Raw genomic sequence first — 14,723 nt, forward strand, 5'->3', positions numbered from 1 at the left:
TTTGAGACACTCTGCTAAGTAGAGGATAGATGAACTAATGCTTAACACGTTGACAGTAAACTTCATGCCCGGGTATTCTTTTACCGTAATGTTAGGCCTGATGTTCAAAACGCACTGACTCTTGATTGCACTCCCGACTTTGCCAACCTTGAAATCGCTGACCAAGTTGCACATACCTTTGTCAACTCGATACCTATCGCTACCAAAGTCGTTGCCAAATACGATGCGAGGAAGTGTATATTCGTACAATGTGTTCATCCTAGGTGGGCTCGCAGTCATACTATCGGAACCGAATGCTGCGTTGTTAACAATCTGTAAGCGTACAGACGCTTGGCCTTTGGGGCCCAGATCAATGAGAACCATGTCGGAAGTGACCAACACAATCTCGCTTATTAACCCAACAGATGATTCCTTCCACCCAACGAACATTCCACCAGCCATACCAACTTTATCTGACGAGTTAACAGGATAGCCTGGGAAGCGCCATTTCGAAAATGCATTCAAAGAATGGTGCCTATCGTCATATTCACTTGTGTCTGGGCATCCTAGGGCAACAATAATATTGGGCCGCTCAAGAGTATTCATATTTAAAATACTCAAATGGAGCTCATCGCGTTCTTTAATCTTCCCGCAACCCACAAATGCAATTTTCACAGGCTTGTGCGAACGCTTGTCTACGGGCGCATCAGCAGAATCGCAGGCAGAAGCCATATCTGGCTGGGTCGTCGCAGAGATAGATATATTATTATCGTTAATAATGAAATGATCTTCCCTGACTGCATGGCCTTCACATCCTGGGAGGCAATGGCGCAAGTGACATCACCAGGCAAAGGCAGACCGGGAGACAGAGGTTTAAGTGAGCTGCGCTCAACAAACTTATTAAAAATAAGCTGGCCAACTTTCACTCGGAGGGCATCGGCCTCGGCAGCCATAGCGACAATTACAGCGTCCTTCACTGAAAGTCGCTCGTCCTTTGCGGCAAGCTGGACCCTAAGAGCAGCTATAATCTTGTCGGCTAGCTGGCTTGATTGGTTGACACTGTCGCCCTGGCCCTGAGTGGAACCATCCACAGGTTTGTCGGTTTTGCTAGCGGGTGCTTAAATAGTCATTCTTGGTCTTTGGAAAAGTAGGAGATGAAGAGTGAAGAGAGAGATAGTCAAAAAACGAGGAATGAAGCAAAGTGAAATATTGTCAAAAATGCCAATAAAAAATGAAGTGAAGGAAAAAGAAAGAAAGAAAAAGAAAAAAGATGGAATGTGGTGGAAACTGAACATTAATATTCCGGCATATAATAGACTGCGCCCCAAACATTGACAGCCACCGGCAATTGTTGCTATTGTCAATACTGTTGTTAATAGTTTCTGATAACTTTTGGTCCGGCTTTAGAACTTTCCAAACAATTTATAAATACAGTACAAAACAATACAAGCCGAGCCGGGCCAATTTGAAAACATGTTCAAACATTTTGTATTTTTGTGTGTAGCCAATATTTTTAAACTCTCTCACTAAACTCTTACTTCCTGTTACCCAAATAAGTCGGCCTGATGCCTCCATAGTAGATATGGTTCACATCGAGCAGACGCAGGCCGCGGGCCTTGGCAAGATCGCTGGGGATTCTCTGCGTCGTCAGCGCCTCGAAGAACGCCTTGATAACATTCATCGGGTTCCGCGAGCCGTGGATCTTGCCTGCCAAGTCCTGCATTCCAATGCACTCGCAGATCTCATGCATCATCGGCGCAACCCTGCACCCGAATCCGGGGCGTCTAGCCCATAGCTGGAGCTTCGTCGCCTTAAACTTGTGCTCGATATCGTGGTAGATCGTGCGGTTATCATAGCGCGGGAAGTTCTGCATATTTTTGATCGCTTGCCGGGTTGCAATCATGACCGCCCGGGATGCCTCCGCACTCTTACCCTCTCCGTAGCCGGCCGAGCCCATACCGTTTCCAACCACAACCAAAGCGTACATCGACGGGATCTTACCCTTGCGCGTCATCTGGACCGTGCGCTTGACCACCAGAGTCTTCTTCGAGAGCTTCCTAAACTGCTCGTACGGAATCAAGAGGTCCTCGGACCAAAACATGTCGCTCTCGATCGTTGCCTGCATGCCTTTGCCGGGCGGCCGCTTGGGGTACTTGACGAGGAAGTCTTCTGGGGGCTCAAACACGTTGTGCTCGGACCGCACCAGCGCATCCACGTTGGTCGCTGTTGTTGCGCTTGGACCAAGCTCCTTGGCCTTCTGCTTCTTCCACAGCTCAATCACCGAGCTGTTTTCCGTGATGTCGTCGTAAATCGGGTTGAACTTGCTAAAATCGGGGATTTTGCGCGCCTGCTGAACCGTCATCATGTTGTTAAACAGCTGCTCGCCCTTTCCAACAGCCTTGGTTGCTGACAGAGTACGAATTCCTATTGTGTGTCAAAATTTTTCATGTTTCGGGCTGTTTAGAATCACTTGAAATTAACCGTATTTTGTCTCATTTGCCACTGTAGTATATGGCTTTTTCTGCACGCCTTGCTTACCCGCTGAATTAGGGAGCGCCCGAGCGAACCGCAAAGCAATGCCCGACATGGTTAGTGTTTGTGTGTGTCGAACTATTCCGCCCCAGTGCGGTCTATAGAGGAAATAAAAGTAATTTAAAATGTAGAAAAGTAAAAAAGCCAAGATTGAACAGCCAGAAAACAAAAAGGGTAAGAAAGATATAAAAATGATGGGCCTTTTTTGTTTTCTGCAATTTGAAATTTGGGCTAATTTGAATTTGACCCAGCTTTAAATATTGTAATTTTTTTGCCGAGTGATCTCGCCTGCTTATCGCCAAAACGCTTGCTGATTTTAATTGATTTTCTGATCGCGTCAGTTATATTTTTTTAGTGAACAGTAAAAACTTACAAAACTGCCGCTGGCTTTGATATCTCAAAACCATAGAGAAAACCTTTTTTCTCTTCATTTTTTGGTGACCAATTCAACTTGCTATATTATTGTTTTTGTCCCAATTATTTTTCTCTTTACTGTATACTCGCTTTTAACTGCCACTTTGAACCAATAACAGCAAACAAATAACATTTCAGCAATTATAAAATCATGGAAGCATCTCGCAGCACCCTAATCAAATCCCTGCTGGCGCGTGAAGGCCCAAAGACCATTAACCAGCTGTTCACTTCGGTGCTAAAAACCTTTCCTAGTGAGTTCCAAGGTGTGTCCCGGCACAAATTTAAGCGCATTTACTTGAGGAACTTGAAGGAGTTTAAGCAGGTTGCAGTTAAACCCGAGCGGGATCCAGATGCTCTGGCAAAGCTGCGCCTGGACCCGGAAAGCCGCATCACTGCCACAGATAAGATCGCCTGGATGGTGCAGCTCGCCGATCCGTTGATGAATAAGTATTTGAGCGGCGAGGTGGATCTGACGAAGAACCACAATACTATTTTGAAGACCATTGATATGGAGCGGGCGAAGAGCAAGGACTTTTGGGAAGGCAAGTCTAACACGCCGCACGACTGGAGGGCTGTGTTGGAGGCGGCTGGCCAGAAAACTAGCATTTAGGCGAGTGAAACTTGTTTATAGTGAATATAAAGAAATATAAAGAAATTTTATAGCTCGAGTTGAAAATATGTATTTATTAAATATCAAAAAAATATAGGAAACATATGAGGAAAAAACGGAATGAATGAATATGGACAGATTTGCAGGCCATCAAATTATTTAATTTATCGGCAATAGCTGCGCGGGGGCGTTTCGAGTTACAACAGCGTCATCTCCGGTGTATTACAGTGAACCTCGCAGAAACATATTTTTGGGTGCAACAGATAATGATTACTTTTCTTAAAATCGATTGTATTTCAGTCTTCAGAATGATAGCCGCTGTGATCCAAATAAATGGAATAATTGTCAAACTCAGTTGAGCATTCGTGACATACGTAGTCGTAGTCGCGCAGGACAAGATCGGAGACGAAAAATCTGTGCATTTTACTTTTTTTTCATTCAGATTTTGAAAGTTGGTGTTAAAAATATAGAAATTAAATGAATTGACGCGCTCGGTTCGACTAGCAGCTAATAGTAAACGATATAGATATAAAAAAGGATGATGCTGACTATGAAATTGGTCTGCTAGCAAGCGTGGAGCAAGAGTATTTATACTTTTTATTTCAATAATTTTAAGATCACAAAAATAGGCATAGACGAAATTCAGCCAATAGTCAGGGGATGGATGCGGGCGTATGCAGTGAGCAAATTTGCAGCATATCAAATGCCCAATACCTGGGAGAGAACAAAGTAAAAGCCAAGATGTGCTTGTTTGTTTATTTGTTTGATAATACTTTTTTTTTTAAAAAAAATAATCTGGATGTCAAAAGAACACGGGGGTCATGTATAATAAAGTGTTGACAGACAAAGCTGCATGCAAAGTGCATTGATCGCGCAGATACTGGTCGCGATAAATAAAAAATAAACAAAATGCTGCACTGCCAATAATAAGCTTTATAATCCTCATAAGGGGGTTAACAAAGCAACTTGAAAAAGTTGCATTGCCAATAATAATAAAATAAAATAAAAGTGATAATACACTAATACATAAGTGCGATTTATAACAATACATAATGTGGTATAATTATTATTTCAAATATTTATTTATTGTGGATATGTGTTTATAATAGTTGTTTGCAAAGCTGGTAAAATAGGCATATTTTTATTATTTCTCTTAAAGCTTTTGTGCACCAATATTAACAAGGTAACAATATCTTGGGGGCACAATCAGTGCCCATGTATTTTTTCTTCTTTTTTCATTGTTAACATTGCCCGGGTTCATGTGTATTTTTTTACTTTGCATGATATTGTCCACTGTTCTAAATCGTACTTATCATTTTCTGAAATATAAACGTAAAATGATTACCAGCTCAGAGTGCTCCCTGGTATGCCATGTGTCCTCAAAAACAAAAATACAAAACAAAAGCTACTGTTCTCTGTTACATGACTTAAATTTGCAGCGCGCAGGCGCAATGTCTAATCGTATGCTCTTATTCCGATATTGTTTATTTTATTCCTTACACTTACACTTACAAACAAACAAATAAATGTAAATGTAAAAATAAAACGACATAAAAGCGTGGCATAAATGTTTAATAGAATATTATTATTTTCCGTTCAAAGCGAGTCCATCTGCTCAAGCTTATTGGCATACGCCTCTAACGCACAAAGAATGTGCTCGGGCGTCCACTCAAACCCAACACTATCCAGTCCTCCGCGTTTCCAAGTACTAGCATTAGCAACCTGCTCAAGCGCAAGGCTTAACGCACGATTACCCACAATATCCTCATCCATCTTGCTATCATTACGCGCCTCCAGCCCAAACTTCGCACCCACACCCGCACCCGCAGGCCTTGATTTCCCAACTAGCCGCGTTTCCAGGGAATCGACCGCGCATTCGATCTGACGAACCAACATGGCCAATATAGCGACCAGATGCTGGTGCGACATATCCTCGGCCAAATAAAGCGGAACAGGCGGCTCATTGAGCGCTAAGGGGAGCTGCTGCGCAGCATGGGTGGCCTTCTCCGACGAATCCTCCAACTGCGATGGGGTGACAGCGGCCAACGCTGACTGTGTGTGTCTGTGCGACAGCGGCGTGTGCGCAGCCGCATGCTGTATCAGCGTCGGCGATGCTGATCTCGGCTGCGCGCTGCTTGGCTCAATCGCCGTCGATGACCCAGTCACTTCCGAGGACGTGGGCTGCTGCGACGTGTCACCGAAATAGCCATCCCTGCTTTCGCCTGAAACATGGTCCTCCGGTATCTCCTCGATAGACGAGATGCTGGGCTGCTGGTCAGCGTGGTACTGGCGCTTGTATTTGGACGCAATCGGCTGATGATGCGGCAGGCTGGCAACTGAGACTGTGGACGCGCGGTGAATTCGGTAGGAAGCCAGGTCATCGACCCTATGCACGACAAAGTACTCGAAGGACGGCAGGACCATTTCAGTGTCCGGTTCGACGGCCAGGATCTGTAGCCGGTAGATGAGCCGGTAGAGCAGCTCGAGTTGGACAAGGTCGATTGCGCGCATGTCCACGGAATTCATCCTGCTGTTAGTTGCAGCAGCGGCACGGGCGGCCAGAGACATGTCGACGCTGCTACGCGACAGCTGGCGAATTCCCGGCGCCGTTGCGTTTTGCCACGCATAAGCGGGGGGCATCGGCTGGTTGCCAAAGTACGAGACAGACCCTTGACGGCTCCACATGGGCGACGAGCCAGCTGATCCATGCAAGTACGCGTAGTACGGGGGCATGAACACTGACGGACGCGGGCTCAAAGAAAAAACAGATCCCAGGCCGAGTCTCGCAACACTGCTGCGGTCGCTGAACTTGCGCCCAGCCACATCGCCGTCCTCAATCTCAATCTCGGGCACCAAGTGGTAGCTGTCTTCGTCCAGGCTGCTGCTATTGCCGCCGCTAGCGTCCTCGCCGACGCACTCGAGGATCTCGGGTCCGAGAACCTTGTTCTGCAGAAGAGATACGGAGCGTCGAGTGATGGGTGCCGACCACAGGGGCATGTCGCCGATCTGCCGCAACCGACTGCGGGCCTCGGTGCTGCTGGTCACTGCCGCCAGCTCCATCGAGAGCTCGCGCATATTGCGTTGGTGCGCCTGCGTGGGCGTCGGCCGACTGAACGATCCGCGGGGCGATGACCGCGTCGAGACCGTATAGGGGCTGTACGCGGACTCGGAGTACTCAAGCAGGGAACCATCATCGATAGACGGGCGCTGGAGCTGGCTCGCAGATAACGAGTGGGGCAGGTTGGCATACGAGGCCAGATGCTTGCTAGAGCCATTGCTGTTGGCTAGCTTGAAACTGGCCGATGATGCCTCGCGCTGCGATATCCCTTGCTGGTGCTGCAGCTTCTTCTTCCGCTGCTGCTGCTTCTGCTGCTGCTGCTCGAGCAGGATCTGCTTCTGCTTCTGCTGCTCCTCCTCCTCCTCCTGGATCTGCATGTCGATGCGACCACGGAGCTGGGCGGGGTAAACCATGGACACAAACTCGGGTGACTCGAGACCCTTGAGCTTGATCTCTCCAACTTGGATAGCGCACAGGCCGAGGTTCTTCAGGGCCTGGACGTCGCGGGCCAAAGACGGCTCGTCAATGATCTGGCTCATATCTGTGATGCCATTATGGTCGGCGGTCTCGAATATGCCCAGGATAGCGTACACCTCGTCCATGACATCCTGCGACACATACACCTGGCCGCCATCGGCCGCGCCGCTGATGCGGGATGCGCGATTGACCATGGGGCCAAAGTAGTCCATGCGCCGGGTGATCGGGTCCTCCTCCGAAACTGGGCTGCCCAGGTGCATGCCCATGCGCACGCGCAGTCCGCGGTAGATCAGATGCTTGCCCCCGCTCTCAGCGTGCGTGCCGCTGGAGCGACCGCCCTTGCCACCGTCGGCGCCAGCATTATCGTCGGGCGGCCAGTATATCGGGCACCCGTGTGGTGAGTCCAGCGTTTCCTGCGGCCAGTCAGCGGTGAGAAAGGTCATCTGCACGGCCAGGCACCAGTGCAGGGCGCTGGCGACAGTTGGGAAGCTGACCATAAAGGCGTCGCCCTCGGTCTTGACCTCGTAGCCGCCAATGGACCGGAGCAATCGGCGCATAATGCTGTTGTGTACCTTGATCGCGCTGCGCATCGCCACCTGGTTGGTCTCCCACTGGATGGTCGAGTTCTTCACATCCGTAAACACCAGGACAACCTCGCCGACCGGCGGTGGCACCTCGCGCTCGAGCCGCGCCAGAGTCGAGTCGCCGGGCCGCGCGTTGACATCGCGGTCGCGCTGGCGCCGCGTGCGCGACGAGGACACGGCCGAAAACTCATCAAAGTCGTCCGAAAAATCGTAGGCGGCGCTCTGCGGCAGCGTGATCGGATTCGTCTGGTGCGCGCCGGGGATCGGGTGCATGCTAGGGAAGCCGCGGCCGTCGGCTGAACTTAGCGGGTGCGAGACGCTGGTGCGCGACGCAAAGCCGGACGCCATGGCCGAAGAGGGGCTGCGCGACATGCGGCGCGAAATCGCGTACTTTGCGCGGTTGTCGGGGACGCCCGGGTAAATGCTGTCGCGAACGCTGAAGCCGCGCATAGGCCGGCCAGTGTTCTTGGTGAACATCGGCCCAAAGCCAATGACCATGACCATAATACTCTTGGTCACGCCGTAGGCGATGACATGGTCGCGCACGCGCGCGGCCGCCAATCGCGGGTCGCGGCGGTGCTTGCGCGCGATGTCAACGGCAATCTGCGGCGTGATAACGTCCCACACGGGGCGGTTGGCCATGATCAGGAACTCGTCGGCCTCGGTCAGCTCCATGCTCATGATTGTCGGGTCGGCGTTGACGTACGGCAGCAGGTGGAAGTAGCCGAAGGCGCGTGTGATATCCGTCTGGCCCTGCACCTTGCCCTGCTGCGTGATGTACCCGCCGATCGACCGAATGCGCACGATCTCGCTGACGTCATACGGGTCGTGTCGCTTCGACAGCATAAATGGCGTGCCGCGCCGGCTAACCACGCCCAGTGCGTCGCCGACGTTGGCCACGTGCAGTGTGCGCCCGTGGATGTACGCCACTATGGCTGTCGAGCCGCACTGGTTGTCGCTGGCCGCGCTGTCGGCGCCCTTGGGGTCGAAGGAGCTGCGCCTGGGCATGTTGAGTTCGGCCGACGTTAGGCGGTGCGCCTGACTCGCTGCCACTGCCGTTTGCTGATGCTGGTGCTGATGATGCTGGCTGCTGAGAGTCGGCTCGTCGGGAACCGGTGGCGACGACATCCGTGCCGTACGGGCGGTGTACACCTCGGCGGCCGCCGCGGCCGCAACAAGCTGCCGATTGTGTGTGCCCAGGTCCTTGTTGAGCGTCAGGAACGTGCGGCGCAGCGCAGCCTGCACTTGCTCGTCGCTGAGCCTCGTCGCGCGGTTGCCATTGTCCTCAGGCGCGCTGGACGACGACGGCAGTGTCTCAGCAAAATTAACCGCCTTCTTGCCACCGCCGCTGGAATCGGCGGCCGACGACACGTGGTGCTGATCGGCACCACTGCGTCTGGACTCGGCCTCTTCGCTCTGGATCTGATCGGTGATTTTTTCGAGCTCCTCGCGGAACAGGTACAGGAAGTTATCGCACAGGTACTTGCTGATGGCCGAGCTCGCTGTGGTGCTTTCGCGCGCGTGGAATAGGCCGAAAAGACACTCGTCGTCGGTCATGCGGAAGCGTGACGATGCCAGGTCCCACGAGGACACGCGGTCCTCGTGGCCCAGCGTATCAGCAATCCCGTACTTCACTCGCTTGATCGGATCGGTCGTGCGGATGCGGCGGTTGGGCGTCTCGTCGGGCAGCGGAACCATGATAGTGAGCTGCAGGAGTCCCAGGATGCGCAGGTCATTGAGCTGGTAAAAGTCCGAGACGCAGTCGGACTTGGGCGGGTCCTTGGCAATAAAGTTGAACAGGTCACGCGCGGGCCCACCGTTGGGCGACGTTCCGCTGTTGCCACCGACCAGCTTGGCATGGTCATGAAACACCTTAGTGTGCAGGTGCGCGCCCTTGATCTCGAAGCGCTCGTTGTACGAGAAGTTCAGGTATTTGAGCCCTGTGTTCCAGTTCCAGTTCCAGTCGTACGGCCAGTTGGTGATGTTGTACTTGAGCACATTGCTGCCCACGTCGAGCACAGAGAGCCCATGGATCTTGGCCAGCCACGATGGCAGCGTCTGTAGCTTATTGCCGTTGATGTTGAGCAGGCGCAGGCTACGCCAGAACGCTGCATTGGGCTCCTCCTCAGGGATCGTACTGAGCTGCGTGCCCGACAGGTACAGCTCGTTGAGCTTGCGCATGTGCGCCATGGCCGACGGCGGCAGGTCGTAGAGCTCGTTGTACGACAGGTTGAGCACGCGCAGTTCGGGCAGAAACGCCATCAGCGTGAACACCTCGTCATCCATGTTGTTGTCGCCCATGCGCAGCTCGCGCAGCGACAGCGACAGTGGCGGCGGATCCGATACGGTATACCGCTTGACCGGTGGCGGAGGCTGCACGCGGCCGGCGTCGGTCGACCGGTTGCGCATGCGCTCGGGTGGCGTTACCGTCAGCGAGTCGCCGTTGTGGCTCACCAAGTCGGCGCCGGTCTCGGACGCCGCGCGCGCCATTGGGCTAGTCTGACGCGTGCTGGGCAGCGAGATCGACGACATCTGGATGCTCTGCGCCACGCGGTTGCCCATCGGCGCCTTCGTGCCGTTGCGCTGTGCAGCGGCGACGGCGGCTGCGGCGGCCGCGGCCACAGCACGCACGCTGCTGGACGCGCCCTGCTGGCGGCGCAGGTTCTCTAGCATGCTCGGGTGCGGGAACTGCTCGAGCAGGTTGGACGACAGGTTAAGCGACGAGAGCTTGGGCATCAGCCAGATCTCCGGCGGCAGCATTTTGAGGTTGTTGTTGTGCAGGTCCAGCGTCGTCAGCTTCTCCAGACGTGTCAGCTCGATGGGGATCAGCGACAGCACGTTGTTGGCGCAGCTCAGATGCACCAGATTGCTCAGGTTCCCGACCGACGACGGGATGCTGACAATGTGGTTGCTGTCCAGCACCAGATGCTCGAGCATCGGCAGGTGCATGAACGTGTCCGACGGCAGCTCCGTCAGCTGGTTCAGCGACAGATCCAGGTTGACCAGCGTGTGCGCCAGGTTGGTCAGGTAGAACTGCGTCAGCTTGTTCGCACGCAGGCTGACAGCCACGGCGCACGTGAGGTCCATGTGCGCGCGCGTCACCATGTTGCTTTCGGTGAACAGCAGCCGCAGGCCGACAAGTTCCGACGTGATGCCCAAATCCTGGAGCTTGTTCTGGCGCACGTCCAGCTCCTCGAGCTTGGCCAGGCGCCCCAGCCCGTCGGGCAGCGTGCCACTCAACGCGTTGCCCATAACGTTGAGCCGCGCGAGCTTGGCCAGCGCCGCAATGGCGTCGGGGATGCTGGGAATGCGGTTGAGCGACACGTCCAGGTCCTCGAGCGCTGCCAGCCGCGTCACCACCAGCGGGAACGCCGCCAGGTTATTGTTGGACACGTTCAGCACGCGCAGCGCGCGCAGGTGCGCTAGCGACTCGGGCAGCTCGACGAGCCGGTTGTTGCGCAGCATCAGCGTCGTCAGATGCGTGAGCCGGTCCAGCGGCGCGCGCTGCATGCGGCGCATGTCGTTGCCCGACAGGTCCAGGAACGCCAGCCCCGGCGAGAACTGGATGCTGTTGGGGAACCGCGAGAACTGGCAGGTGGCGAGTCGCAGTTCGCGCAGGCTGCTGCATAGCTGGACAAAGTCGGCTGGGAAGTTGAGCCCGGGGTTTTTGGACATGTTGAGCGACACGATCTTGCTGGCGTGCGCGTACAGGAAGACTGGCACGGTCTGCAGCTTGCGCGCGCGCAGGTCGATGTACTGGAACGAGCTGACTTCAACCTCGATATGCGGCGACACGCGCGGGATGGCTGCCTTGGACAGCGAAAACTTGCACAGGTAGCTGTTGTCCTCGCGGCCCTGCAGCGTGATGTTGTCCTCGGGCCGGTACCCCATCTGCTCCAGGTACTTCTTGAGAATGTTGGCCGGCCGCTCGGTCGGGCCCAGGGTGCGGTCCAGCCCATTGGCCTTCTGCATGTACAAGCAGTAGCGCGTAATGTCAGGGATGAAGAACTTCTTGGCCGCCATGCTCATGAACTCGGCCGTCGTCGTCGATAGCCGGCAGTGGAATGTGCCGAACGTCGAGTCCTCCTTGTAGATGCGCAGCGAGTACATGCTTCCATCGTCCGATACGTCGCTGTCGCTGGACGCGCCGTCGCCGTCGGGCACTGGGTCGTTGGACAGCCCGGCTGCCGCGCCGGCCTCGTCGACGCCCTCCTGCGCCGTCGGTAGCACGGCCCACGACTCGGGTGGCGCCCACGGCTCCGACTTGCGCGGCGTGTACTCGGCCCTGAGCGCACCGCCGCCGCCTCCGCTCGCATGCTCGGCGTGCTCGGCCTGAGGCCGCCCAGGCCCGCGCAGGTTATTCAGCGACTGGTTGCGGCGGTCAACCGGGGACGACAGCATAATGTCCGAGTTCCCCGTGTGTATGGTCTGTCGCTGATTGCGGTCGGCCACCCACGGGTCTGTGAACTGCATATACGGCTGCTGCTTGTCCTCGAAGTTTGCCACGGACCGCACCGATCCGTGGTCATTAATCGACCCTGCGTACTCGTACTCGCTCTCCGCCTCGTCCTCGCCCAGCGCTGCCGTCGGCCGCCGCGACTTGATCGATGAGTCGCGGTGCTGCCATGAGTACTCGCCAAAGCATGGCACTGACTCGGACTTTTGAGACGTCGACGTGTCCGTGTTCACCATCGACCCCATGCTGGACATGCGCGCGATACCGCCCTGGAGGCTGGATGCCACCGAGCGGTTACCCGCGACTATCGCCTCCTTCAACATGGGGCTGGTGCCAGACCCAGCAGATCTGCGGTGTGGCCGGTTGCCAGACACCGACCCTTGCTGCTGCTGCTGTTGCCGCCGCCGCTCAGCAGCATACAATGGGACAGCGTCCGATGACGCAAACTGCGTGCTACCGCCCGCGTTATCCTCCCTGCCGCTGTCACCCGTGCCGTGGCCTGCGCTCAGCGACGCTGACTCGGCCGTACCCATTGACGACGTGATCGACGGGCGGCGCACCTTGGCCAAGTCGACAAAGTTGCCCAAATCGTTAAAGTTCATGTCCAAATGGTAGTTGCTGGCTGGTGGAAGCTTGTCCTTGCTGTGCTGGCGGCTCTTCCCGCGCCTGAACCACTTGGACGCCGTTGACGACACTGAGCTGCTTGTTGGCCTGTGGTCCAGCCCAGAGGGAACCTGCTCTTGGCTGTCCCTGCGCGTAGGGGCGGGGGCTGTTGACCCAGTGCGCTTGAGCAGCGACGACGCGATCTGGTACGAGGGTGACTGCTTCAGGGGCACTCCCGCCAAGGCCGGATCCGTACTGATGCTGCCGTGGCTTTGACGCATGGACATAGATCTCTGCTGCTGCTGTTGTTGTTGCGAAGAGTATGCATCATGCGTGCGTGTATCTGCGGTTGCTGCTGCTGCTGCTGCTGATGCTGATGCTGATGCTGATGCTGATGCTGATGCTGATCCCGATTGGTCATTGAACGAGTAAGGCTGCCCGGCCTGTGGCTGTCCCGTGAATGCCGCCGTGGCATCTGTTGTTGTATCCATATCTGCTGAATGACGCTCGCGGAGCAAGTACGAGTAGTCGTTGCGCTCCCCGGACAACGTTCCCTTTGATGAGCTTTTGTTCAGCGGCCTTCTGATAACGAATTGGCTGTCGCTGCCTACTTTGATTTTTTTGGGTTTTTTGGATTAGTGTTTTTGTTTTAGTCGTTTCCGAATTGTTTAATTTACATGCACAACCAGTTCATGCCCACATTTGTCCCTCCTCCCACATTTTTTAAACCCCCCTCTTCTGCTTATTAGTTCCATGGCTATACTTCACTTTATCTACTCCCCGTTTTACAGGCTTTCCCCTCCCAATCTCTTTGTCTCGGATCTGAACATATAATAGGAGGGGAGTGGAGCGGGTGACAAAGCCACAACTGGATGCAAGCGTGGGGGAGACGGGGCAAATAATATAATGTAAAGTGCACACTTCAATCCCACCAGGATAAATAAGAAAGCACGGGCTAACACGGAGCTTAGCAATACAGTGAAATTCCGATTGGTTCTTACCTTGTTTTGAGCTGTGCGAAGAGACCCTGTCGAGTGGAGGTAGCGGTGGTGGCGGCGACGTCGATCTTGTTGTCTCTAGCGTATGTCCTGTTGTCGCGTGCGTCCGGACCAGGTCTCTCAAGTGGGATGTACTGGAAAACGCCCGCAGTTTTCCTAACAAAAAAGAATAGTGTTTGTAAAGAAGAGTATAAACTAATTAGATAATGTTGTGTTTGTGCGTGCGTTTTTCTAGTTTTGTCTCTGGGAATAAATAGGGGACGGTAAACGAAAGAGTTGACAATCATTGTTTGTCTATTACGTACCCTTGAGCCCGGTGGATTTTTTGTGGTTGTCGCCCGACATGGTTATGCAGTAAACGTGTCCTTTTATTTCTTCCTCTTGTTACAACAGCAACAAAAGGGGGATGGTGATGGACAAGTAGTGTGGGTAAAATGTAGAAGAAAAAATATGGACCGAGAGCTACAGCGAACTTGTTTTCCCTGTGTTTTTCTCCTTTTTTCCTTATTGCGTTTATTTTAGTCCTTTTCTCCTGTTAATGCTGGTAACCCTCTCTGTCGCCCCACCTGCTTGCGTATGTTGTATGTAGCGTGTATGTGAATGAATTAATAAGCGAATTCAGTTAATAAGAGGCCAATGAATTTAAAGAAAGAGTGATAAAAAGAAAGCGTGTATGGGGTATATATATGTAATAGAGAAGGTGGGAGGAAGCAGCTAGAGTTGAAGAAGTGAAGAATTTTTGGGATTAAAGGAAAGAAAAATAATTAACAGGTGTAATGTAGGAAGAGTAAAAGTAGAAAGTAGAAATTAGAAAAAGAGCTTTTATTTTGCTAATTTTAGAGAAATGTGTGGTTGTCCAGACCGCTCTCAAAAAGCAACTCGTTTTAGGCGGGGTTTTCTTTTGCTAGTCCAATATATCAGCTCAAACTAGCAAAGTTCTATGTTGTTGTTTTTCTGTATTCCTGAAAACCTTTTTTTGAGTAAGGGCGTAAGTGAAAGAAACAATAAATAC

General features: G+C 53.2%; 3 protein-coding genes across 3 annotated transcripts; 1 reads left to right on the forward strand and 2 right to left on the reverse strand.

The window, feature by feature from the left end:
• Positions 1-1,376: 1,376 nt before the first annotated feature.
• BX661DRAFT_159350 (uncharacterized protein) lies at positions 1,377-2,717 on the reverse strand. Its single transcript, XM_051533294.1, has 2 exons — positions 2,518-2,717; positions 1,377-2,403 (listed from the first exon to the last, which is right to left on the reverse strand). The coding sequence occupies exons 1-2, from the start codon at positions 2,564-2,566 to the stop codon at positions 1,514-1,516; spliced, it is 939 nt and encodes a 312-aa protein (XP_051395373.1). The 5' UTR covers positions 2,567-2,717; the 3' UTR covers positions 1,377-1,513.
• A 359-nt stretch (positions 2,718-3,076) lies between these two features.
• BX661DRAFT_168168 (uncharacterized protein) lies at positions 3,077-3,535 on the forward strand (the record flags this gene model as incomplete). Its single annotated transcript, XM_051533401.1, has 1 exon — positions 3,077-3,535. One exon carries the CDS (start codon positions 3,077-3,079, stop codon positions 3,533-3,535), a length of 459 nt encoding a protein of 152 aa, XP_051395374.1.
• Positions 3,536-4,826: 1,291 nt separating this feature from the next.
• Positions 4,827-13,121, reverse strand: BX661DRAFT_175893 (uncharacterized protein). Its single transcript, XM_051534203.1, has one exon. It carries the CDS (start codon positions 12,998-13,000, stop codon positions 5,132-5,134), a length of 7,869 nt encoding a protein of 2,622 aa, XP_051395375.1. The 5' UTR covers positions 13,001-13,121; the 3' UTR covers positions 4,827-5,131.
• Between the last annotated feature and the right edge of the window lie 1,602 nt (positions 13,122-14,723).

The sequence above is a fragment of the Kickxella alabastrina genome (genome assembly GCF_025024165.1).
Source record: "Kickxella alabastrina strain RSA 675 chromosome Unknown BX661scaffold_1, whole genome shotgun sequence".
Taxonomy (NCBI): domain Eukaryota; kingdom Fungi; phylum Kickxellomycota; class Kickxellomycetes; order Kickxellales; family Kickxellaceae; genus Kickxella; species Kickxella alabastrina.

Coding starts and splice junctions, on each gene's coding strand:
- BX661DRAFT_159350 (XM_051533294.1), bottom strand. CDS start 2,566: ATGTCGGGCATTGCTTTGCGGTTCGCTCGGGCGCTCCCTAATTCAGCG. Junction 2,404..2,517: donor GGCGCTCCCTAATTCAGCGG/GTAAGCAAGGCG, acceptor GACACACAATAG/GAATTCGTACTCTGTCAGCA.
- BX661DRAFT_175893 (XM_051534203.1), bottom strand. CDS start 13,000: ATGTCCATGCGTCAAAGCCACGGCAGCATCAGTACGGATCCGGCCTTG.